The sequence below is a fragment of the Spinacia oleracea genome, chromosome 2 (assembly GCF_020520425.1).
Source record: "Spinacia oleracea cultivar Varoflay chromosome 2, BTI_SOV_V1, whole genome shotgun sequence".
NCBI lineage: Eukaryota > Viridiplantae > Streptophyta > Magnoliopsida > Caryophyllales > Amaranthaceae > Spinacia > Spinacia oleracea.
The window spans coordinates 102,217,693-102,241,015 of NC_079488.1; the positions used below are offsets into that span (position 1 = coordinate 102,217,693).

At 36.0% G+C, this 23,323-nt stretch overlaps 3 protein-coding genes across 4 annotated transcripts; all 3 read left to right on the plus strand.

The window, feature by feature from the left end:
* The first annotated feature begins 1,571 nt into the window (after nucleotides 1-1,571).
* LOC110795791 (probable carboxylesterase 8) lies at nucleotides 1,572-4,357 on the plus strand. 2 transcript variants are annotated; one of them, XM_022000810.2, is made up of 2 exons: nucleotides 1,572-2,266; nucleotides 3,725-4,357. In XM_022000810.2, the coding sequence occupies exons 1-2, from the start codon at nucleotides 1,714-1,716 to the stop codon at nucleotides 4,165-4,167; spliced, it is 996 nt and encodes a 331-aa protein (XP_021856502.1). In that variant the 5' UTR covers nucleotides 1,572-1,713; the 3' UTR covers nucleotides 4,168-4,357. The 2 variants fall into 2 exon arrangements, with proteins under 2 accessions (XP_021856502.1, XP_021856501.1); XM_022000809.2 differs by having other exon boundaries at nucleotides 1,591-2,266; nucleotides 3,710-4,357.
* Nucleotides 4,358-4,813: 456 nt separating this feature from the next.
* LOC110795811 (probable carboxylesterase 9) lies at nucleotides 4,814-6,111 on the plus strand. Its single transcript, XM_022000836.2, has one exon. It carries the CDS (start codon nucleotides 4,898-4,900, stop codon nucleotides 5,852-5,854), a length of 957 nt encoding a protein of 318 aa, XP_021856528.1. The 5' UTR covers nucleotides 4,814-4,897; the 3' UTR covers nucleotides 5,855-6,111.
* A 3,886-nt stretch (nucleotides 6,112-9,997) lies between these two features.
* LOC110795790 (UTP:RNA uridylyltransferase 1) lies at nucleotides 9,998-21,871 on the plus strand. The gene is made up of 6 exons (XM_022000808.2): nucleotides 9,998-11,193; nucleotides 15,207-15,575; nucleotides 16,413-16,636; nucleotides 17,019-17,082; nucleotides 20,874-21,070; nucleotides 21,402-21,871. Exons 1-6 carry the CDS (start codon nucleotides 10,129-10,131, stop codon nucleotides 21,610-21,612), a joined length of 2,130 nt encoding a protein of 709 aa, XP_021856500.1. The 5' UTR covers nucleotides 9,998-10,128; the 3' UTR covers nucleotides 21,613-21,871.
* Nucleotides 21,872-23,323: the final 1,452 nt, after the last annotated feature.

Sequence of the window (23,323 nt, forward strand, 5' to 3'; positions counted from 1 at the left end):
TTCCCTTGTATATACTCTTAGCAAGACTCCCATGTAGATCTATATATATAGGCAGAGAATAGTATGAAGAGTTCCAGCACCAAAGTAGGACCAGGGAGGAAGTGATAATCTCATGGACTCTTGCATTCTTGTATAAACATCAGCTGATGCTATACTGGAGATTGTGGGGGCTCTATGTCTATCTAGAAAGATCATATCAAGTTGTAAGAAGGCACAGTTAGATACAAGTGGGAGATCCCAAGTAATATGGGGACAATTTAAGGATTGATATAGTAGGTAAACCATGTTGTTTCACTTTGGACTCTTGCTGCAGACCGGGAGCATGCACTCTTGGGTGCACCTACTAGATTGTCGTAATCATGTTCTTTCTCTTTGGATTGTTGCTGACCGGGAACATGCATTCTTAGGTGCAGCTGATAGATTGTCGTAATGGGAAATTACTATGACCAGCAGTGCCACAGCCACTAGTCCTTGGTAATTCTATCATCAGTTGCTTAGTTCTCAACTTCTGATATATTAATGTTGTTGCGGAGATTGTCATTTGGATTGTTACAGAAAGATATGGTATTTCTTAACATGTTGAATATATCGGGGTTGTAGTTTATTATCATGTTAATGCATACAAGGTGAGCTGCTTTTTGCTTTTAACTAGTCATCTTCGGGAATACAAGGCATGGTGTTCTATACATAAGGTTTGCTACTAATGCTCCCCCTGATTATATTAGAGCTCTTATAGCTCAAGTTTAGTTTTCATATCCTAGAAATTTTGTGGAAAACTGCACAAGAGTTGAATTTTTAAAATTTGATAACACAGTTTTGTTAATACAGAATAATCTGCCTGATAGATTTGGCTGTACAACTTTGGATAGTACTGGTGGAAGGTGAACTGTCTTAAATTAGGACAGTGGAAGACTGGCACTACTATAACGGTAAGGAAATACAGAGTAAATGCAAAGTGAACGACCAAACCCAGAAAAACATGGGAGTGATGGAAGGTTGTTGAGCTTTGATTACAGAATGCGATAGCCAACTACCTACTATTAAGTATTAAGATCTTCCTAGGTTCAGTGTTTTTTCATAAATTCTGAGTCTGATTACTGTTGTAAACAATTTCCAGGGGAAAATGCTAATCATGAATAATGGATTAATTAGGAAACTTGAGTTGAAACCTGCATCATTACACCAGTCATTAGTCATTACGCGTAAAAATCATCTCCGGTTACTGAATCATCCAATTACTTGAATGACATAGGGAAGATTGAATTAGGAAATGTACAAATTTTTGTTCGTCAAACCAGACTCTAGTTTCTCACGCCGAGGATCCCATTATATTGCCCATTGTTGTCAATTACTACATGTAGTACTCCGTACTAGTTAACTGGTTTCTTGCTCATATAATCCTTGATGCTAAACTTTCTATAGGTATACTAGCTAAGTTTGTAAAAAAAGTATTCGAAGGTGGTACCCAAGATTTGAGATTGAATCCCGTCCACATCACTCGGGAAAATTAAAGGTAGCTCATTTAATAGAATGCACAGAGAGTTAGATGTACCTGTCTTTTGGCACAATGCCTAGAATGTGGCATATCTCCTACCAACCTACCCCACCTCCTCCTCCTTCAATAAATCCCATCTCTGCTTTAGCCTTAAAACCAACTTCTTCAAAACTTTCACATTTACACATTTCAGAAAATCTGTACTTGAAAAATTATCAATGGATCCTTACAAATTCCTTAAAATATCCCCAAACCCAGATGGCACAATTACCAGACTTACCCCTACCATCTTGGTACCAACAACTGAACAACAACAACAAAATATTAGTAATTCTGAAACTGATGAAGATGATCACACAGTTGTCTCCAAAGATGTACCTCTTAACACAGCCAAGAACACCTTTGTTCGCATTTTCCGACCTGCAGCATTACAACACTACTCAACTAGCAAGCTCCCTCTTATTATTTACTTTCACGGTGGCGGTTTCGTGTTTTACTCAGCTGGCACAGTCTTCTTTCATAAGTCCTGCAACAGCATGTCTGCTGCTATTCCTGCTGTCATTGTGTCTGTGGATTATCGGTTGGCGCCGGAGAGTCGTCTCCCCGCCGCGTATGATGATGCTGTTGAAGCTATCTTGTGGGTCCGGGACCAAGCTTTGAGCTGTGGTAGTGGTGGAGAAGGAGCTGATCCTTGGTTGCAAGAGTTTGCTGATTTTGGTCGGTGTTTTCTGATGGGTAGTAGTTCTGGTGCCAATATTACTTACCATGCAGGTTTGACTTTTACTCTCATTCTTTTTTTTAAACTATTCCAAGTTAGAGTAATGGTCTAATAGACCATTCAATTAGTTTTTAATATCTTACTATACTATAGAGTACCGAGTATTATTATTTATTTATTTTATTCTTTTTGGGTGCAAATGAGCCACAAGGACGAGGATGAGAATCGATTCCAGGATCACCTGGAACCGGGATGGAAACTCTAACCAACTGAGCTATCCATCACTCTCTATCGAGTACTATTATTAATATACACATTTTCACCATATCAAGTTGTTTTACTTACCGAGTAATTGATAGTTAAAGGTACCGTAAAGGGTAAATATTAAAACACCGATGTCTTATTTTGTACTTGTTCCGATGTGGAATATAGTGGTGTCTGACGGAGTTAGCTGAGCCCATTCTCTGTCCTGTAAAGTCAGCAAACATTAGCTACCCTCGGGATTTTTACCGAGGAAATCCCCTCCAATGCTTAAGTAAGACTAATGATCTAGTGAGATAAAGTATAGTGTAGAGAGAGAAGAGTACCAAGTAATGAGGTATTTATAGGGATATATATATAGTCCATCCTCTTAAGTAGATTGTCTGAGAGCTCGAAGATCTGATCTGGAAGTTAACTATTCAAGTTACATACTTTGCCATGGAAGGTCTGGGATTTTGACCTCTGAGAGTAGTGATCAATGATCACACTAGCTACAAGTTCATTTAGCTTGTGAGTTAGGTGTCTTAGCATCTCACCCCTGCCAGGTTGTCCCATACCGTACAACTAGCATTTTAAAATGAAGGCCCGGTCCAATATTAGTGGAGGCCCTGTGCTACTTATCAAAGTTAGGCCCTAAATTCAAATGCCTCATCCATTTTTTCGTGTTGACTAATAGAAATGGAAAAATAAATGTAAGATTTGAAGGGCCCATATAATTCAGGTGGGAATTGCAATCCTTTCGCCCATGATTTATTTTATACAAATGACTATTTTTTCAAATATTGTGGCTTGTGCTGTGTCCCATGTTGGACATGGTTATAGCCAGTCCTGCTTTTTAGAAATTCTAGTGAGTCATAACTCATAAGTGAATGTGGGGATAATGTATAAAATGGGGAGCGTATTGTGAGTCTGAATAATAAAACATAAATAAAAGCTAGTGGAAAGTTCATGTGGCAGAATTATGAGTTTGAGGTTGAATTTAAGTGATAAACTCACCTGCTATGTATAAAATAGAAATGTGACATGTATTAAGTCATGAATATAATCTCTCTTGAGTATTGACAGGATACTAGAATAATTACGGATTAATGTTATTAATTCGGTAGTATGAGAATGGGTACTAAGATTACCATACGTTACCTAATTTGCAAATTTAAATATAAAGAAAAAGTACATTTTCATGTTATATTTTGCTTTTTTGTTCCGCGATTTCGTGATAATAATACTTAATGCAGGTTTACGTGCATTAGATCATGATCTATCACCAATGAAGATCAAAGGGCTAATAATAAATCAAGCATATTTTGGAGGAGTGGAGAGAACAGATTCAGAATTAAGATTAGTCGATGACAAAATCATTCCATTACCAGCTAATGATGTCATGTGGTCACTTGCCCTGCCCGTTGGTGCTGACCGTAACCACGGTTTCTGCAATCCAATGGCTGAGAACACCCACAGTGACAAGATCGGACGGCTCCCAAGCTGCCTCGTCAACGGGTACGAAGGGGACCCACTTGTGGACAGGCAGAAGGAATTTGTTAAAATGCTAGAGTCACGTGGTGTGCACGTGGTGGCCGTATTTGACGAGGGAGGGTTCCATGCTGTGGAGTTGTTTGAGCCTCAACGAGCCCAAGCTTTGGTTGTTATGATTAAGGATTTTATTGGGTCCGTTTCTCCAAGATCCACTATTTAGGGTTCTAAAATTTATGTAATTAAATGTTCTATGAATAAATGGACAATTTAATTGCAATAAATAGTACCATTCAATATTAAATGTATGGTATAATCTAGACTATTTTTTTTGTTTATTCCTTATTTGAATTTTGTTAATTGTAATAAATATTCTATTTATCGATATTATGGACGTTTCAAGTTTTATAGTACTCAAGTAACTACGTAAGTCATGATATATGTATAAAGATGTTGTTTTACTATTTAAGTTATTAGGCGTGCCTCCCCGACTTGATCATGCACAATTCTTATCGAATAGAGTTTTAGAGGGCTTTGATGCACCTACAAATAAATTATCATTTCATATTATATGTAAGAAAATCATATTTATTCTATGCAAAGTTGTGCACCAATAAAAAAAAAAAGAGGCATGCAAAGACATTATACATCACACAACCACACACACAAAAAAGCACAATTACAAAAATATCCAATGCTAGAAATTAGAAATTCTCTTCATATTAATTAGGAAAAACGATGAAATGGTCAACATTATTTGCCTTACTATACTTATCACATTATTTGTGTGGCTGCTTACCATCATCTAATCCGTGAAAAATGCCCAACCTTTGAACTAACCATGCAACTATTGAAAAGAATAAAATACATAGAATTGAACGTGATTAATATATGTTGTGATTATAACATTATTGTATTGTTGCTAAATTGAAAACCATAAATTATTTGAAATTATGTCAAAATTCAATCCGTATGAACACCTTAAGGTCTCACTGAATGACGATGGAACGTTGCATCGTTACAATAAAATGGCTCATATACCACCAAATCTCAACCCTGGCAAGGCAGAAGCAGTGGCATCCAAAGATATCACAATAGACATGGAAAAGAATATATGGGTTAGAGTTTATTGTCCAACCAACTTACCATCAAATGATGATGGATGTGTTGCTAAACTTCCCATCATAGTTTTCTTTCATGGTGGAGGATGGATTGATCATGGTGTGGCTGATATTTTCTGTCATGAAAGTTGTGTTCAATTTGCACGTGATATGCCCGCTATAATTATATCTTTAGAATATCGATTATCCCCAGAGCATAAACTACCAGCACAATATGAAGACGCAATGGATACAGTGTTATGGATTCGACAACAAATGTTAGATCCCAACGGTGAACAATGGTTGAAAGAATATGGAGACTTTTCAAGGTGTTATTTAGGGGGAAGGGGGAATGGCGGTAACATGGCATATAATGCATGCATTAGGGCTGCCGATGTTGATATTAGCCCTTTAAAAATATCCGGGATAATCCTAAACCAACCTATGTTTAGTGGAAATCATAGGACTAAATCTGAGTTAAAGTATGCATGTGATGAGTTATATCCATTGCCAGTTTGGGATTTAATGTGGGAATTGGCATTGCCTAAAGGGACAGACAGAGATCATAGGTATTGTAACCCTATTAAGGATCCTGCCTTAAAAAGTAAGATTGCCAAAATAGGAAGGTGTTTGGTGATTGGATATAGTATGGATCCAATGGTTGATAGACAACAAGAATTTGTTGCAATGTTATTGGGTGGTGGTGCTAAAGTTCATGCTCATTTTGATGTTGGGTTTCATGGGGTTGATTTGATTGATTCTAAACGAAGTTCTTACAATTTGCAACTAATCAAGGATTTTGTTTATTAATTGCATTATTTTTCTTCTTGTTTAATACATACAAGATTCATTTTATTTTGTATTTAAGTGTATGGTGTATATCATTTAGTCGATTTAGGCATGAGGTTGGCGACATTTGCCAAATTCTAGTGTGGAGTTTCTCTCATGGTATTGGTAAATGGTTCTTTCAGGAGAAAGTTTTCCTCCATAGAGCATTGATGTATTTTGCTCCCTTTGTTTATACTATATATTTCACAATAATAATACAGATGTTTCCTTTTCAATTACTTATTTACGTAAAATGATTACTAATAGTCTAATTTTTCAACAGTTTAACACGGTACATATATTAGAGGACCATTTCCAAATCACAATACGTTTAATGTAGTGCCTCAATTTACTTCTTAAAGAAATTTGAAAACTTCAAGTTTGATTCTTAAAATTGGATAACTAGATACGCTAAATGTCAAAAATGGTTTGTAAATTTAACGGCTTTTTCATGAAATGCCCCTGAGGTTTGCAATAATGCACCAAATACCCCTGCGCGTTTCAAAATTCATAGAATACTCCTATTTTTTCTGAACTGTTCATCAAATACCCCTATTATGACTTTCCGTTAGTCATCCGTTAAGTCATGTTTATAATTCACCAAATACACCTATTTATAAACTTTTTGCATAATACACATCTATTTATAAAGTTTTTTGCACCAAATACCCAAACAGCTTATACCATTAATAAATGAATTTGAAGCCCAAAATTGAAGATCAATACATCTGAAAATTGAAGAACAAAACCCATAATATTTTTTTTGGTAAATAAGGCAAATTTTATTACCAAAATGGTAGAAACCAGTTAAGAACAAACCCAAATAACAAGGAAGCAAACAGCAAGGGGAGCACAACCGCATCCCTAACTAAAACACAAAAAAACATTAATTACAAGCCACTCGGACTGCAAAACAACCAGCAAAACCAGGGCAGCAAAGAACAAACAAGCATAAACACAACATCAGCAGCTGGGAAGCAAACCAGTAAGCAAGCAAACCACAGCCTTAACTGGACATCCTGCACACAAGGACTGCACAGCAGCAGCAAAACCAAAACCAGGTGTTCAAAACCAGCCTTAACTGGACACCCTGCACACAAGAACTTCACAGCAGCAGCACAACCAAAACCAGGTCAAACACCTGATACAAAGACCATAGTATTGCACAGCAGCATCAAGCAGAAAGGGAGAGCTTGCAGAGAACCTGCAGAAACCAGAACCTGCAGAATGACTACAACACATACACATCCTTCACCACATACACAGCAGGAGCAACCATGAAACATACACAGCCTTCAAACACAAAAACCCATAATATTGAAGAAGAGAACATTAAATTTTGAGAGTTTAATTCCTAAAATCGAAAAATCTAAACTACAAATTCGAATTCCAGTGTCTACAATCTCTCTCTAATCTACCGAAATTCTGCTGTTTTTCGCCCCTTGCTGCTGCCGCTGCTATTCTATGCTCACGAAGAACTCAGCTCCAAAATCTAAAATAGGAAAAGCAACAAAAATCAAAATCTGAAAAACAAATGTTGCTCCAAAATCTCCTCTAATTTCATATGCTCCCTCGATTTAGTTATGTATTCTCTCTTAATTGTTGCGCTACTCTCTATGTTCTCTACTCTATCTATTTTTGTTCTCCGTCCTTCGTCATCGGCTTAAACCTCCCCTTCTTCATCAAACTTCAATTCACGATTTGAATTCACTAGAAAATTTGGGTTCGATTATTTGGGGATTTGAGTTAGCAATTGATGTTTGATGAAGATGGTTTGAAGAAGGAAAAATTGTGGTTGGGTTCACCATTTTGATACCCAGGAAAAAGAGATGTGAGATTGAGAGGAGAGAGGAGGGTGAGGGGAGAAGAGAAACGATGAAGAAGAAGAAGAGGGGCGAGTATTTAAGAAGGGCCAGAAACAACAGAGGAGATGAGAGGAGAGAGAAGAGATAAGATTTTTTTTTTAAGTTAAAATGTAGAATATTGGGTGAATAAGGGCATAAACGTAAATTAACGTTAACGGAGTACTAACGGCCGTTAAATCCAAGGGCATTTGGTGCACTTTAAGTTTAAATAGGGGCATTCTATGAATTTTGAAACGCGCAGGGGTATTTGGTGCATTATTGCAAACCTCAGGGGCATTTCATGAGATGATGTTTTGCATTTTATGATGCCACGTGTCATGACATCTCATGTCATGTCATCCCATTTAATTGATATTTATTTTTTAACTTTTTTTTTTAATTTTAAAAACCACTATTTATTTATGTTCATCCTTTCTACTTTTCCTCTTTAAATGTTTATTTTCCTTGAAATTAATTTTATTTGTTTCACATTCTAACTTCAATTTCATTACACTCCAAATGAATTATAGCTTATTATTTTTAAATTTCGTATATTCTCGAATATTAAACGCACAACATAACCGTATTTTTAATTAATAAACACGTGAGTCGCACGGGGTAAAATCTAGTTTAAAACTATTACAACATTCCACAAATGTAATTACGATTTCTCTGTCCCTTGCATAAAAAGGTATGGACCTACTTTTGATTTAGGTATGTTATGTAATTCCTATTAATATTTTACTTTTATTCTATTCTTCTCATATGAAGAGAATTTCGACATACAGGCAGACACTCATACAAGTCCACCTATTCAATACTCATATGTATTTTATAATACTCATGCCTATAATTAAACTAATATATATTACCTACCAAAAACCAATAAAGAACCAAGTTTGCTCAATTCTTTTATTTCCCTAATTTATATGCGAAATAAGTTTTTTTTTTTTTTTCCTATGCAAATGAGGGAGAACCCAATATATGTGAAATACATAGTAGTAAGAGTAGTGGGTTCATGATGGCTGTATATCTCTTGGTATTGTCATTTGAACAAAAACGTGTGTTTGATGATTTACTTCATTGCAAATGTATTAACATGCACGCAATTATCTTTACAAAATGTATACAAGTATACAAGTAAAAATTTATTTATCTATTACTAGATTTACTACTATACTACAATAATCAATATGCATATTGTTGTCACTTGTCTACCATGCAATTCTTATAAATTCTTGAGATGATATACCAAATTTTTGTAGTAAAATATTAAGATGTGGTGACAAATAGATTACATCTATCTATAATTCTATATCGATGTACGCGGAGGTATGAGTTAACCATTAACATTCAACTTCGAAAAAGTCATACTTTATATTTTTTTTTTTGTTGCATAAGTGGGAGATAGCTCCACCAAGAAAAACAATAAGAAAGCTACGCTATAAAAGGAAAAACAACATAAAAGAAAAAGAAACTAAAATGCAAAGAAAAAAAAAAATCAAATTGCAGCCCTTCACGCAGCCACCACATGGACTAGCCGAAGAGGTGCCACACCACTAAGGTCCTCCAATAAAACGGTCCGAAGACCCGGTGGGGCCACCTCCATGAGCATGAGCTTGAGCGAGAGACCAACACCGTAATTAGCCAACCAATCAGTTGCTCTGTTTGCCTCCCTATAACGATGATTTCGAACTACTACCTTACACCCATGATTTCGAATCATCTCAAAGACAAATAGTGTGATAATATGGAGAGTTAGGACTCAAGTCTTCTAACAGAATGTTCTACTTTATATCGTTGTAAATACAAAAACATATCTTAAACCATATATTTTTTAGTTGCAATATCTTAAACCATATGGCAAAGTTAGAATAAACATACATCAATTGACTACGCATACACACGAAATATCACTTACGGAGTAATTCTGTTTCTTTTGCCTTCATGAAAACTAGTTTTTTTTTTGGAAAAACTATATCCGAGGAGGTTAACTCAGCAACCTTCGCCATCGTAGCCGATTATCGAAGTCCAAGTGCTTGGAATCGGCATTAAACGTATCCTAAAATCTGATTTTTTTTTTTGTGTGTGTGTGTGTTAGTACCCGGTTCACCCTATAGGTTAATTCGAATTCGGGGCGAATTCTGGATGATGTTCCAGTTCCCTCCCAATTACTATTACGAGGGGTCAAATACGAATTTTCCCTACCAAATTCACCCCCAATCACCCCCAATCACCCCTAAACCAACTCTTCATACTTCTTTCATGATCCCATGATTGAAAAGATCTGAATCCCATGATTGAAAAAGCCAATAAAGAAAAAGCGAAAAAGACCCCATTTCAAACCCAAACTCTTCATACTTCTTTCATGATCCCATCGTAACTCAAATCTCTCTCCCTAAACCCACCACCATGAACGGCGCCGGAGGTGCCGGCGACCAGCCTTTCCCGCCTCACTTCTCTCCTCAACCACCCATTTCCAACGAAGGCGGCGAATTTCTCCTCCGTCTTGTCCAAAACCGCCAACAACAGCAGCAGCAACAACAACAACCGTCTTACCTCCCTCACAACCTTTTCTCACCTTCACCACCTTCTCAAAATTTCTCTCTTGATCCCGCCGTCGCCGCCATCGGACCCTCCGTCCCTGGAAACTTTCCCTACAACCACAACAATTACCACCACCAGCATGACCAGTCTCGCTCTCCTTTCCCTCTCTCTCATCAAACTCAAAACCCCAATTACTCCTATCAAGGGTTTCAACGACCTAATACTCATACGCCATCGATTTTCTCCGCCCCACATCAGCATTTCGATCTCCTCCGCCGTCAGCAACCACCGCAGCAGCAGCATTCCGGTACTGGGTACTTCGGTAATTTCCCCAATACTAGTAATTCTGCTGAAGATGGGAGTTTAAGATTGAAGAAATTGGAGTTGGAATTGAATTTGTTGAAGGAACGTGAACTAGGTTCAGGTTTAGGGACTAGGGGGGTTAATGGGTTTGATTCAAATCGAAGAATTGACCCTAATGTGAATTGGGGTTATGGTTCGCCCGAGCAAAGACGGTCCGGTCCTCCACCGGGGTTTTCGAGCACGCCCGGCAACCAAAGGCGGGATTTTGGCAGTTTGAGCAATGGGCGTGGGGAAATTAGTAGTTCCTCTGGTGAATTGAAGAGGAGTAATCATAGGGGCTTTGGTTCTAATAGTAAGAGTTATGAGAATGAAAGACGATTATCGAGTAGAGATAGTGGAAATGGGCTTAGTGGACAGCTTGAGCACCCTGGTTTGCCTACTGGGAGTAGCCTTCATTCTGTTTTGGCTTCAGATATCGAGTTTTCTTTGCTGAATGATCATGATGAAGGGGTGGATAATGGGGCTTATCAAGATGAAGTTGATGATGTGAGTGAACAACTAGCTGAATCAGTTCTTGAAGAGGATCAAGCTGATACTAGTGCTACGACGAAAAACAGCCGTGATAAGGTATAATCTAGGTGCTCCTGCTTTCATTTATCTTCTGCAATTCAATTTGATTGAGTTTAGGCAAGTTGCAAATTCATACTGCGTCTCAAATGGATAAATGCTTTATAATACTTGGCATTTTTTGTTAGCACCCACTATGCCTCTTTTGGTATTGAGTAACATTAACAGCTATTGATAATGCTGATTTTTAGTTTCTTGAATGCAAACAAGGAATACTCCTAAACAATATCTATCATACTGTGAAACCATCTATGTCTTGTCTTGTAATGAACATTAGGATTGTCTTTTAAGACTGGTTATTCGCTCAACCCTAAATTTTCTCGCTTAGGCATTGGTAATGCTTGATTTGTAGATTCCTGGAAGCGAACATAGCCTCCTAAGTCTCCTATTGTTGTTACCTTTTAAGATAAACAAAGAAGAAAAATGAGATACTTGTAAAAAACATTGGTCTTAAAGGGAAACCCTCTATGTCTTGTACTATTGTTAAACTCCTAAAATGAACATCGTGGTTTTGGTAGAATTTTGTCTCTTGAGACTGGTTTTTCAGCCAATCCATCATTTATGGTATAGGGGACCTGCCATCCAAAGTCAGAAAGGCTCATTTTCTGGAACAGGAATGGGCTAGATGTAAAGGAAAACAAAAAAGGCTAGAAAAAACACTAGATTGTGTATTATGATTCGAAGTGGGTTCTGTTGGAGGAAACTAGTTTTAGGAACAAACGTAACCTTTTAAGGGGTGTTCTCTTCAACTTATAAGACCTTATTTATATAAGTTTTAGGTCTTATAAGTTAGATGAAGTCTTATAAGCTAAATAAGGTCTTATAAGTTCAAGAAGATCCTATAAGTTCCATTAAGGTTTATAAAGTCTCATGAGTTCCAATAAGGTCCTATAAGTTTCAATGAATAAAATATGTAATATTATGATTATTAGTACTACAACAACAACAACAACAACAAAGCTTAGTCCCAAAATGATTTGGGGTGAGATAAATGGTTTGCATAAGATTCGAACCCGCGACCTTCACTTTCAACACTAGATTAGTACTGCAGCCAAAAAATTCATTTGTTCTTTTGGCTGTGGGATGTAATGGACTAAATCAAAATGACTCTTAAAACCTATTCGCTTCCTTTCCATGAAGTAGGAGATGGTCGTCCCGTTGTCTTCCCGTTATCGCTTTTGGGTCAATTGGAAACAACCTCTCTACAATTGCAGGGGTAAGGTTGTGTACACCCGACCCCCCTTATCCCGCTTCTTGCGGGAGCCACTTTGAGGCAATGGGGTAATGATAATGATAATGATGATATGATTATTAGTACCATTATTATATATTTGACTATTACTTACGTTGTTAAATTAAATAAATCATATTTATATTGTTATATTAAAATAATTTATGGTTACTAACTTACGGTTAATAATTATCAATAATACGTGAGTATTAATTACTATGTTATTATTAATTACTATCAATATAATTATAATGAAACATGTTGGATTTTTAAGTCGGATTAGAAGTAGGATTTTAAAAATAAAGTCTTATAAGTACGGAGTAATAATTTTATAATGTTATAAATAATAACATAAAAGACATAATTATTAATACAAGAAGTAAATAATAATTACATTATTAATTTATATTTTATTAATATTTTCTATCAATTAATAAATATTTTAATGGCTAAAAGTTTAGAAATAATCTACTCCTTCTGTCCCATAATAGTTTTTACACTTTCCATTTTCAATCGTCTCAGATTAGTTTTTACACTTCTATAATTCTATTGTGGCAAAGAGCTCACAATTATTTTAATACTCTCTCACATTGCATTAAATAACACTCCACTATCTACTTTTCAATAAAATAATATCCCACTCTCTACTTTTCCAATAAAATATTATTTAATAATCAAACAACAACATATCTCGTAAAACTATGTTTCTTGATAAGTGTCAAAACTATTATGGGACGGAGGGAGTAATAAACTAAGGTCTTATAAGGCCCATAAGTTAAATAAGGTCCTATAAAGTCTTATGAGTTAAATAAGGTCTGATAAATTCAGATAATTTCAGGTCCCATAAATTGAAGAGAACACATATTTGTAGTTGTAATTTATTCCATAACAGTTAGAACTACTTAGGTTCCATTCTATTCATCTGAACTTCACTTCTCTTATTGGCCTTGAACTTATATTATCTTATCTTATTTCCCCTTATCTTATATTATTTTATTGTCCCTTATTGGAAGTTATATAAATGTGTCCTTTGAACTTATTGACCCTTATCTTATCTTATTTTATTAGACCCGAAATAATTGAAAATAAAGTAAACAGAACATTGTTCTATGGTATGCATATTATTGTTTCTTGTTTATATCTTTTGTAGATGTTGGAGATGTAGATTTACTGTTTCTTGTCTTTTGGATCGTAATGGACTTTGTTAAACTATGTGTGCTTATTTTAAGTGATGTAGAAGACGTTTGTTATGTTATGCTGTTTTGCATAAGGGAAAAATTGGAAACCACTAGCATATTTTCCTTTTGTGAGTACTTCTGGGTACTTTACTTGTACGTCCGTCAACTATTTCTTTATTCCACTTAATTTTATGGGAAATTCTACATGGCGACCTCTTAGTTTGGGAAATTCTAGTCTCTTGCATTATAATTCTGATAAAAAGAAAGGATAGAATTAAGCTCTTCTGAACAAAAAGGGTGGAAAAAAACAAAATTGATTTTCATTGAAGTGACCCTATGGTATTGTTTTTTACACTAAGTGCCCTTATTGATGTTTTAAACTACCAACCTAATCATTTAATGACTAATTTCTAACCTTAATCCTAAAAGTACTAACCAATTGATACCTAGTTAACATTTGATGTATCATTTCTGGAAACTGTTTCTGGCTTTGATACATTTATCTATAGTTCATCAAGTACACAAAAATATTCGGAATACTCCCATTCAACAAATTGCTATTGAAATCCAACCATAACAAGCTCTTGCAACCCCCCAAATCAGGTGGGACTTCTCCGTAAAACGAGTTATTTGATAGCTTGAGGATGACAAGATTATTTAATTTACCAATCCAGGATGGAATTTTGTTCCACTCGACCTGTAGCTCGACAACGAAATCCAGTTCAAGTTTGTGCAGTTCATCAGACCAGAAGGGATGGTAATAGTCAACTCAATGTAGTGTAGAATCCGATTTTCGAGTGCTCGTACGTACATAAGTTCGGTAGGGATATCCCCTTCCAGCTTGTTCATCCACCTAATCAAGTCTTTAAGGTGAGTAAGAAAACCCAATCTAGGTGGGATCTCCCAGTGAGATAATTGAAGCTAAGATCAAGTGAGACAGGATGAGAACAATTACCTAGAGTAGGTGTTATTGGGCCAATGAGCAAATTGTTTAGAAGGTAAAGCCCTTTTAAAGTACTAGGTTTTCCCTCAAAGTTTTGACAAATCCCAGGTGGGATTTCCCAGAAATGTTATTAGAGCTCAAATCCCCCTATTCTAAGCTACCAGGCACATATCGAAGATGTGAAAACATAAAGAGTAATCTTTCAGAAGAGAACACGGTGGTGGATTCATTCACATATCAGAGAATGGGAGCAGATTCCTTCTCTCCGAAGAATTTTTTTTTATCTTCACAGCATTCTTTTGTGCAGTGAATCAGTTGGACTTGGACCTAGATGTCGATGATATGCCAGAATCATCAACAAATGTTTACTAGGGATAGGTTAGTAATTTTAGGATTAAGTTTAGAATTTAGTCATTAGATGGTTAGGTTAGTAGTTTAGAACACTAACATGGGTTAATAAACAATACCATAGGGTCACTTTAGAAAATAAGACCTTTTTTGTTTCTACCATCTACAATTTCCCAAAATAAGAGGTCACCTTGTAGAATTTCCCTAACTTATTCTGTTTATATTAGTCACTTTATTTTCCACCCACAGTTCGTTTGTTCATTAAATCATTGACTGCTCAAATTTTGAACTCAACTGTTGTGCTTGCAATTAGGACTTCAGAAAAGATGCTAGAGGGAAATGGATCCTTTCGCAAAGGATAAGGAACACCAGAAGGACGATTGAATGTAGGAAAGACATAGACCGGTTGGATGCCCCTTTTCTTGCAATTTACGAGTCTCTAATACCAGCAGAAGAGGAGAAGGCAAAGCAAAAGCAGTTGTTGACATTGTTGGAGAAGCTTGTTTGCAAGCACTGGCCTAAAGCTAAGCTTTATCTGTATGGATCATGTGGCAACTCTTTTGGAGTCTTGAAGAGTGACATTGATGTCTGCCTTGCCATTGATGATCCATATCTCAACAAGGTTGTAATGTTGGTGAAACTGGCTGAGATTCTAAAGTCATCAAATCTCCAAGATGTGCAGGTAAATCCTGTAAATACTAGCAACCAAAATTCTGCATTGTATTTGTATTGGTTTCCTTATATTCTATCGGGTATGGTTTATGCTAGATGATTTATGCTCTCATGAATTGTGAATTCTCCTTTGTGAGTTATGGACATTTCTATGGAATTTAATTTATTTCTATTTTCTCGTGGGATTGATTGCTTGTATGATTTTGGATCATAATAAAATTAACATTTCTGAAGTTATTGATCACAGCTACATTATGTCAATAACTTCATCAATAGGAGCATACTGACGGTTACTAGCTCTTATAATTGGAGTGCATATCACCCCTCATACCCTGCTTTTCTCTGCTACATTGAAATGGGTCCTTGTTTAGCGGTTGGATCTGAATTCTACAGTTGAGCCTACAATGAACTTTTTTCTTGAGGCAACGCTCTTAGGCTCGTTTTCATTTATCTTGAATGTTCAAATCACTCCATCTGTGATGATGCCATTGAACCATAAGCAAAATACAGTGCAATAGCGTAGTCAAGGAAACCAAAAGACAGTTGTTTGGGTTTAAAACTCAACTTTGGTGGTTTCGCTCGTATAAAAGTTTGAAAAGCGCTAAACAAGGAATTGAAGACATGATGGGACCACTGTTTTGGAAATAGCTGTATTTTATTTAGGCTAACTAGTTGGGCAAGATGATAAAAGTACATCAAGCTGGACATAATTCTTTTCTCCCCTGGGTTAATTTGAAACAGAAGTACTCCGTATTAATCTGCATTATTCTCATTTCTAATGCTGCTTGCCTCCGGTACGAAACAGTTTTTTATGGTTCAATTTTTTTGGTTAAATTTCTGATTACAGGCACTGACACGTGCACGGGTTCCCATAGTGAAGCTTATGGATCCAGTGACAGGAATATCATGTGACATTTGCGTAAACAATGTTTTGGCCGTTGTAAATACAAAGCTACTTCGAGATTATGCAGAAATTGATGGGAGACTAAGGCAGTTGGCATTTCTTGTAAAACACTGGGCGAAGTCCAGAGGAGTCAATGAAACTTACCAGGGAACTCTATCTAGTTATGCGTGAGTTGCCATCCATAAATGGTTATCCGTTATCTTGTGATGTGATTGATTTTATCTGTATTTGCATATTTCATGTATTGGCCATCACAGAGTATTCTCTCTATTGCATACGGAGGGGGTGGGTTGCTTTTGTCTTTAGTTTCTTATTGACACTTGAATGATATTTGTTGCTGTGATTCAATGATAAAATAGGCCATTCAGAGTAACCATGTGAACTACCCTTTAGAGATTCAAGTTCAACAGCTCTCATATTGCATATAACTTGCTTATTTTGTCGGGGGGTCGGGGGGGGGGGGAGAGTTTCTGAGACCACTCTGCAATTTTCGATTGATTTCACCTTTAGTTCTTTTCTTATTCGGATGTGCTTTAATTTCTTATGCAGGTATGTGCTGATGTGCATTCATTTTTTACAGCTGCGTAATCCTCCCATCCTTCCCTGCTTACAGGTAAAGGGTCTCTTTTTATGTTTTTTTTAAATTGCTTCGTTTTGGCGCTTTGGTATGTGCTTTTTTTTAAAGGTGCATTTTAAGATTTTCTTTAAAAGTTGGCTTGTTCGTGGTAGTAATTTAAGGATTGGTGAATAATAAAGATGCTTTGCAAAGGTTTCTTGTTTGGATATGCTTGAAGGATAACGTGATAACTTGAGTCGATATCATGAAATCTTGACCCTTTGTCACTAGTGAGTCATATTGAAGTAAATTTGTGTTTTTAATGATACTTGTAGGAAATGGACATTTGTTTTCACTCCGTGTTATCTCCTTCATATGAGTAATACTGTGCATTTGTGGAAATATGTGCATAGCAAACAATTTTTATTTGCTCATTCTACCCCCTTACATACCCTATTCTCTTACATGGTGCGTGCCTTAGTTTCTGCTATTCTTAAGTGTGGGTAATGTGTTGTAGAAAAATAATTTTACTTGAATTGGGGGCAGAAGAAATCGGATGAATTTGACTCTGAGTGCAAACTCTTTACACTAGCTCTATTTCTTTGGTTCAAAATGCAAGTGTTTGGAGTGTCAATAGTTCTGATTCTTCTGAATCTCGTACTTGTAATTCATTTCTTATACATCTTATGGCTAAAATGTGAATATTATTTTCTTTTTCCCTTTGAAGTTCTTTGTAGAAGTCCAGATTTCTGGCTAATGACTAAGCTTTTACACGTATTTATGTTCTTAATGAAATAAGTAGCCAATACCCGTCATGTTGATAGGGCCCCTATAAAAAGGTATCTTATGTGTTCTTTGACTTTCTGATCATTGTGATCAGACTCTTCAGGATCTTTTCCAAGTAACGGCAGATTTTGAATATACACTTTCTTATATGTACACTTGTTTGCAGTAGTGTTTTACAGTTCTTTGGAGGATTAGAGGAAATTCCACTTTTCCGCTTGATGTTTGCGGTTCTGATTGTGCTTTGCCATTTATAGGTGAATCAAATGCTAGATTTTTGTAGTACTGAGATATTCCAGTAGAAGCTTATTTTGGAGTAAGATTACTCATTTACTCCTATGGACTTTTTGGGGTCTTTATTCTTCACAAGGTGATTGTTAGCCGACCCCAAATCATTTGACTAAGGCTTTGTTGTTGTTGTTATTCTTCACAAGGTGATTGTTCTTTGGTGTTTAGAAGGATTTTGTGCTACTTTTGCATTTGGGTTCTACTTTTGTTTGAAACACCTTTGTTGTCTTTATACATGTTAATATGTTATCATCTTGAAAAGTTTCTCACTTCGGATCCTGAATAAACCACCTGTAAGATCTTGTAGCAACAGGGTATCTCTATTTTATAAGGGAACTCCTGAGGTCATAAACGTAAATGACCTTTTGGTGTTCCCCATAGACTATGATATCCTTAATGATAATTCAATAAAACGAATTGCATTAAATTTTTAAAAAATGGAAAACTAATTTGAGGTGATTAGTCAAACAACAGAAAAGTAATAACAGGGAAGTCAAACAACAGAAAAGTAATAATTCAATAAAGTAATAACAGGGAAGTAATGAACTCTTTAATGCCCGTTAACCAATTAGGAAAATTGATTCAATCTCTGCTATTTTCATGCGGGGAGCAATTTGATTGGGAAAAAGACAAAAAAAGATTATTCACTAACAACTATTCATGTTTGCGATCTTTAATAGCATTAGTATCCCAAATCCCAATTTAGTACAATAAAAAAAATCAAAGATAATATCTCATATTCTAATAGCAATTTGCAAAAAGTTCTCTATCTTTGAAAAGTGATTAAACAAAAAAAGTTTAAAGCATGCTAAATTTTATCCGGAATTGGTTACAGTTAATTACTGAAGAACTTATATTTTCCAAATTTAAAACTTATGTACGTTATATGATTTATTTGATACTTAATTTTTATTAATGTTTATGCAACTTTTTTAAATTGAATTTTCTATTATGTAAATTCCTGATGTAATTGACGCACTCATAAATCACTTGGGAAGTCTGAGTGATAAGGCAGATAGTTAGAGGGAAAGTGGAATCAGGAAGACTATAAATAGATGAGGGTAGGAAGGGAGAAGGATCATGAGAAGAATTGAGAACTTATTTTGAAGAGCTTCAAGTTTCTCGAATACTTGACATCTATCTTTCATCTTCTGTAATTTGAGCATTAGCAATCCCAATCACCATTTTTAGCTTTTCAATGTTTTCTTTATTATGCTAGTTCATAACAGCACGCGTAGAATGTAGCATATGTAACAATTCACCATATGTAGTGGGTGTGGTCTGGCAGTAGGGGTCTCTGATGAAGCCAGAACGGATTTTCTTTTTTCAATTTCTGCTGTCTTCAATTATTGCTCCCCTCATTTTTGCTGAAAACAAATTGAGGAGAAATGTTGTGACTGGTTTAAACTTTAAACCAGTGTTTAAAAAAGCGCGCTTAAAGCTCGCTTAAGCGCTGAAGCTCGAAGCTCTAGGGCAAAGGGCTTAATTAGGTCTGAGCGAAGCGTTTGTGAAAAAGCGTATGAAGCGCGCTTGTTTGAGCTTCATTGAAAATCTTCTTTTTTTAAAAAAAAAATCACGTTAAAAGCTTTTTTTATATGTTGTTATTGTCTATTGGACCACATCGTATTAATCCTTAACAATAGAAAGTGGGCAAAGAGTCGAAAAGAAAAGAAAAAAGAAGAAAAAAAAGGAAGATGCCATATTCTTTTGAAAATAGCAGTATATTTGTTTCCTAGTGGATATTACATGATAAACACTATGTTATATGCTTTATTTTGTTAAAACAAGGAGCACTAGGGAAGAAAATCTGATGTTTATGTGTTTTTGTGGTTATTTTAGTAAGATATATATCCATAATGGTAAAGAAACCTTGAATTCTTAAAAAGTGCGCTTCACTTCGATGAAGCTTGCGCTTTACGCTTAAGCTCTAGGACTCATATCGCTTTAGTGCGCTTTGCGCTTTTTTAAACACTGCTTTAAACAACGAATATGTTTCTAGTAACGGAGAATACATTGCACTTGTGTAGCTGTATAGCCTGTATTCTGTGCTTCAACAGCAATAACAATAAGATTCATCGTGGATTCTGCTGGTGGTGGATGGTTCTGTTGAAAGTATATTCTGTAATAGTAAGAAGAGAGTAGACACTTTTTCGATTTCTCTGTGTTGAAACCCAATGTTACCCACATGTGAGTTGTCCCATATTGGAGAAAGAGGAGAGAAAATTCCAACTTATAAGCTTGAGGAGTTACTCCCACTATTGCCAATTGGTTTTAGTGTGGAACCTCTGTTGGGCTTATAAGTGGACCAATCTCTCCACCTTATTGGGTTGCTCAGAGCCATTTCATATTGTCTGAAATTTAACACTCTGTGATGCTGTCTTTTGCTTTGAGTGTGTACTATGATGCAGTGGTTCTCAAGTTATGGTGCTTGTAGTTACCCGTATTCATCTTGCTTTCTTGGGTTGCCTTTGTCAAACTTATGCTGAGGAAATGTTCCCTTCTTTTACTAAACATGCCTTTCTGCGATTATTATATAACTTCTGGGGTTCTGTGAGAAAAGAGGGATTGAAAATAAGGTGTTTTCATAATTTTTTTCTGTCAAGTTCTTGATTGTACCTGCCTTGGAAATTGATTGTCACAGGCTCAGTCACTAGTGCTCAATGTACTCTTGACTTGTATCAAATGATAGCATGGACAGCCTCTTCTTTGTTCTTATTGATATATATTTCAAAGATTTATGACCATGTCCCTGTGTTTTCTTTTTTTTTCTCTTGCAGAGAATGAAAGCAACATACGCAGTGACTGTTGATAATATCGAATGTGCTTTCTTTGATGAAGTTGAAAAACTGCGAGATTTTGGAGCCAGAAATAACGAAAATATCTCCAAGTTATTGTGGGGGTTCTTTCATTATTGGGCATATTGTCATGATTATCCAAATCATGTCATATCCGTTCGCCATGGCTATATCCTCAGGTGAGATGAATATCGAGTATTATTTTCAGGATCGTATAAGATGGATTTTTCTGTAAACAACTTATGATGGACTATGGTTGCTGCTTCCAATCTATCTTTACTCTATAAACCATATCTGGTGGACTTCTTCCTTGTTTACTCTGTCCAGTTATTAACATGTCAAGGAGAAACTCCTTATTAATTTGTTATCTTTCTCCATCTATCTTTGAGTTTGTTTTGAATATAAGTTGAATATAAGTTGATAATATTGTTCACTGATTGACTTTACACAATAAGCTTTGTCTCGAGTTAAAGGCTAAAGACTAAGGGAATGTTTGTTTGGTTTTGGTAGGAAACAAGAGAAAGATTGGACAAGAAGAGTGGGAAATGATCGTCATCTAATATGCATAGAAGACCCGTTTGAGACATCCCATGATCTAGGACGAGTAGTAGACAAACGCAGCATAAAAGTCCTACGGGAGGAATTTGAACGAGCTGCAGAGATCTTGCAGAACGATCCTAATCCTTGTGTAACGCTTTTTGAGCCTTATATCCCTGGTTGAGTGAGTCCCCTTCTCTCTGTCCGTTCTGCATGTGTTGTTGTTGCTTGTAAGTACTAATTAGGGTTTGTATAGCGGCATTGCTTTTGAATTTGGCTAATGCCCGGTAATTTAGGGCATATCTCATAGGCCCTCCTAAAGGTGTAGTAGTCATATTCTGTAAACCTGTGGTTTCTTCACAATCTAATCTGAAGCTTGCCCTTGTTCAGTCTTCTTTGAATCTCGTTTTCTTATATAAGGAAGCTGTGATTTCTAGTTTTTATTGTTTACTTTTTCTTATAATTTGAAGCAAGGGCCTGTTTTTCATTTTTTTTTTTTTGATAATTTGTAATCTTTATTAATGATAAGATTACAGAGTTTCAAGGGAACGAAGCTAGAGTAGCAAACTAGCAGCTATAGTACAAAAATCATGTAAATCATGTGATATTAGTACGAATAGTGACTTAAGTCCATGCTATGAACTCGGAGCTGCGATGAAGGCCTTGTTTGGCCAGGGAGTCTGCTACCATGTTTGATGAACGTCCCCTGTGGACTATAGCCAAGGTTGGACCATAATATTGTTCATTTATTGGACACAACAGGTACAATGTCGTACATCTCTCAATTGATGGCAAGTTCTATTGTGCAATCCGTTCTCTCCGTTCGTATCTACTGATTAGTCTATTACCAGGGGTGAGCATGGGTCGGGTACCCGAACCAATAGCATTATCGGATTGGGTATCTAATAACCAATAAGGCTAAAATTGATATCTGTGAACTGAACTGTTAAGTTTGGGTACCCAAACTTTCGGATCGGATATCGGGTACCCGTTATGATATCCAATTAGAAAAAATAGACTTTATAACTGGAACTAGATTATTGTAATATCATTCAACACTAAGAACCAACATTAACACATGATTTTGACTACATTACTAAGAAAATTAGAATTTACTCAAATTATATGTTGATTATAAACATTTGGGATTTTGAGCTATTGGAAAAAAAATATTTAAATTGAGAAAAACTTAAAAAAAAGAGCTTATCGGGTCGTTATCGGGTACCCGTTGATTTATAAATGATATCCGCAATGGCGGATCTTAGGTATGGCTGGGGTGGGCCTGGCCCCCCGGCCGAAAATTTTTGTAGTGTATTCTTAGTTACGGCCCCCTTTAAAATTTGTGTATAATTGTACAATTACATAGTATATTGCTTAATTTTTTTTCTATCGGCCCCCCTCATAAAACCGTTCAAGGTCCGCCACTGGATATCCGTAACTATATCCAATAACCAAATTTCGGATCGGATACCTGAATCGATAACCATATCGATTCGGGTACCCACTTTTTCAAATCGAATACTGGTTCGGATTTCAGATTTTTAATTTTTCGAATAGTTTTACTTAGCCCTAACCATTACGAGATACTCCGTAATTCTTTAATTGATAAAGCCTAAGTGGCTCTTTGTCTGATGCCTCAATTGCCCTTAGATATACGAAAGTACTTTTTTCGGCTTTATTTAATTCTTGTATGTTTGTTGAATGTTAAGAAAAAAAAAAGTTATTCAGATTTGTATTTTCATGGATAAGACTACTCAAAAGAATCTAAAAAGGAGTTGATGTTGATTTCTACTAATATGAAAGCGCAAGGAATCTATCTGACAATACTACTTGCCTTGGTACTTTGGTTTGGTAGTTGGTCATTGGAGGTCACTTCACTGGTCGTCAATAATCAA

Coding starts and splice junctions, on each gene's coding strand:
- LOC110795791 (XM_022000809.2), top strand. CDS start 1,714: ATGGATCCTTACAAATTCCTTAAAATATCCCCAAACCCAGATGGCACA. Junction 2,267..3,709: donor CAATATTACTTACCATGCAG/GTTTGACTTTTA, acceptor TACTTAATGCAG/GTTTACGTGCATTAGATCAT.
- LOC110795811 (XM_022000836.2), top strand. CDS start 4,898: ATGTCAAAATTCAATCCGTATGAACACCTTAAGGTCTCACTGAATGAC.
- LOC110795790 (XM_022000808.2), top strand. CDS start 10,129: ATGAACGGCGCCGGAGGTGCCGGCGACCAGCCTTTCCCGCCTCACTTC. Junction 15,576..16,412: donor CAAATCTCCAAGATGTGCAG/GTAAATCCTGTA, acceptor TTCTGATTACAG/GCACTGACACGTGCACGGGT. Junction 17,083..20,873: donor CCATCCTTCCCTGCTTACAG/GTAAAGGGTCTC, acceptor TTTCTCTTGCAG/AGAATGAAAGCAACATACGC.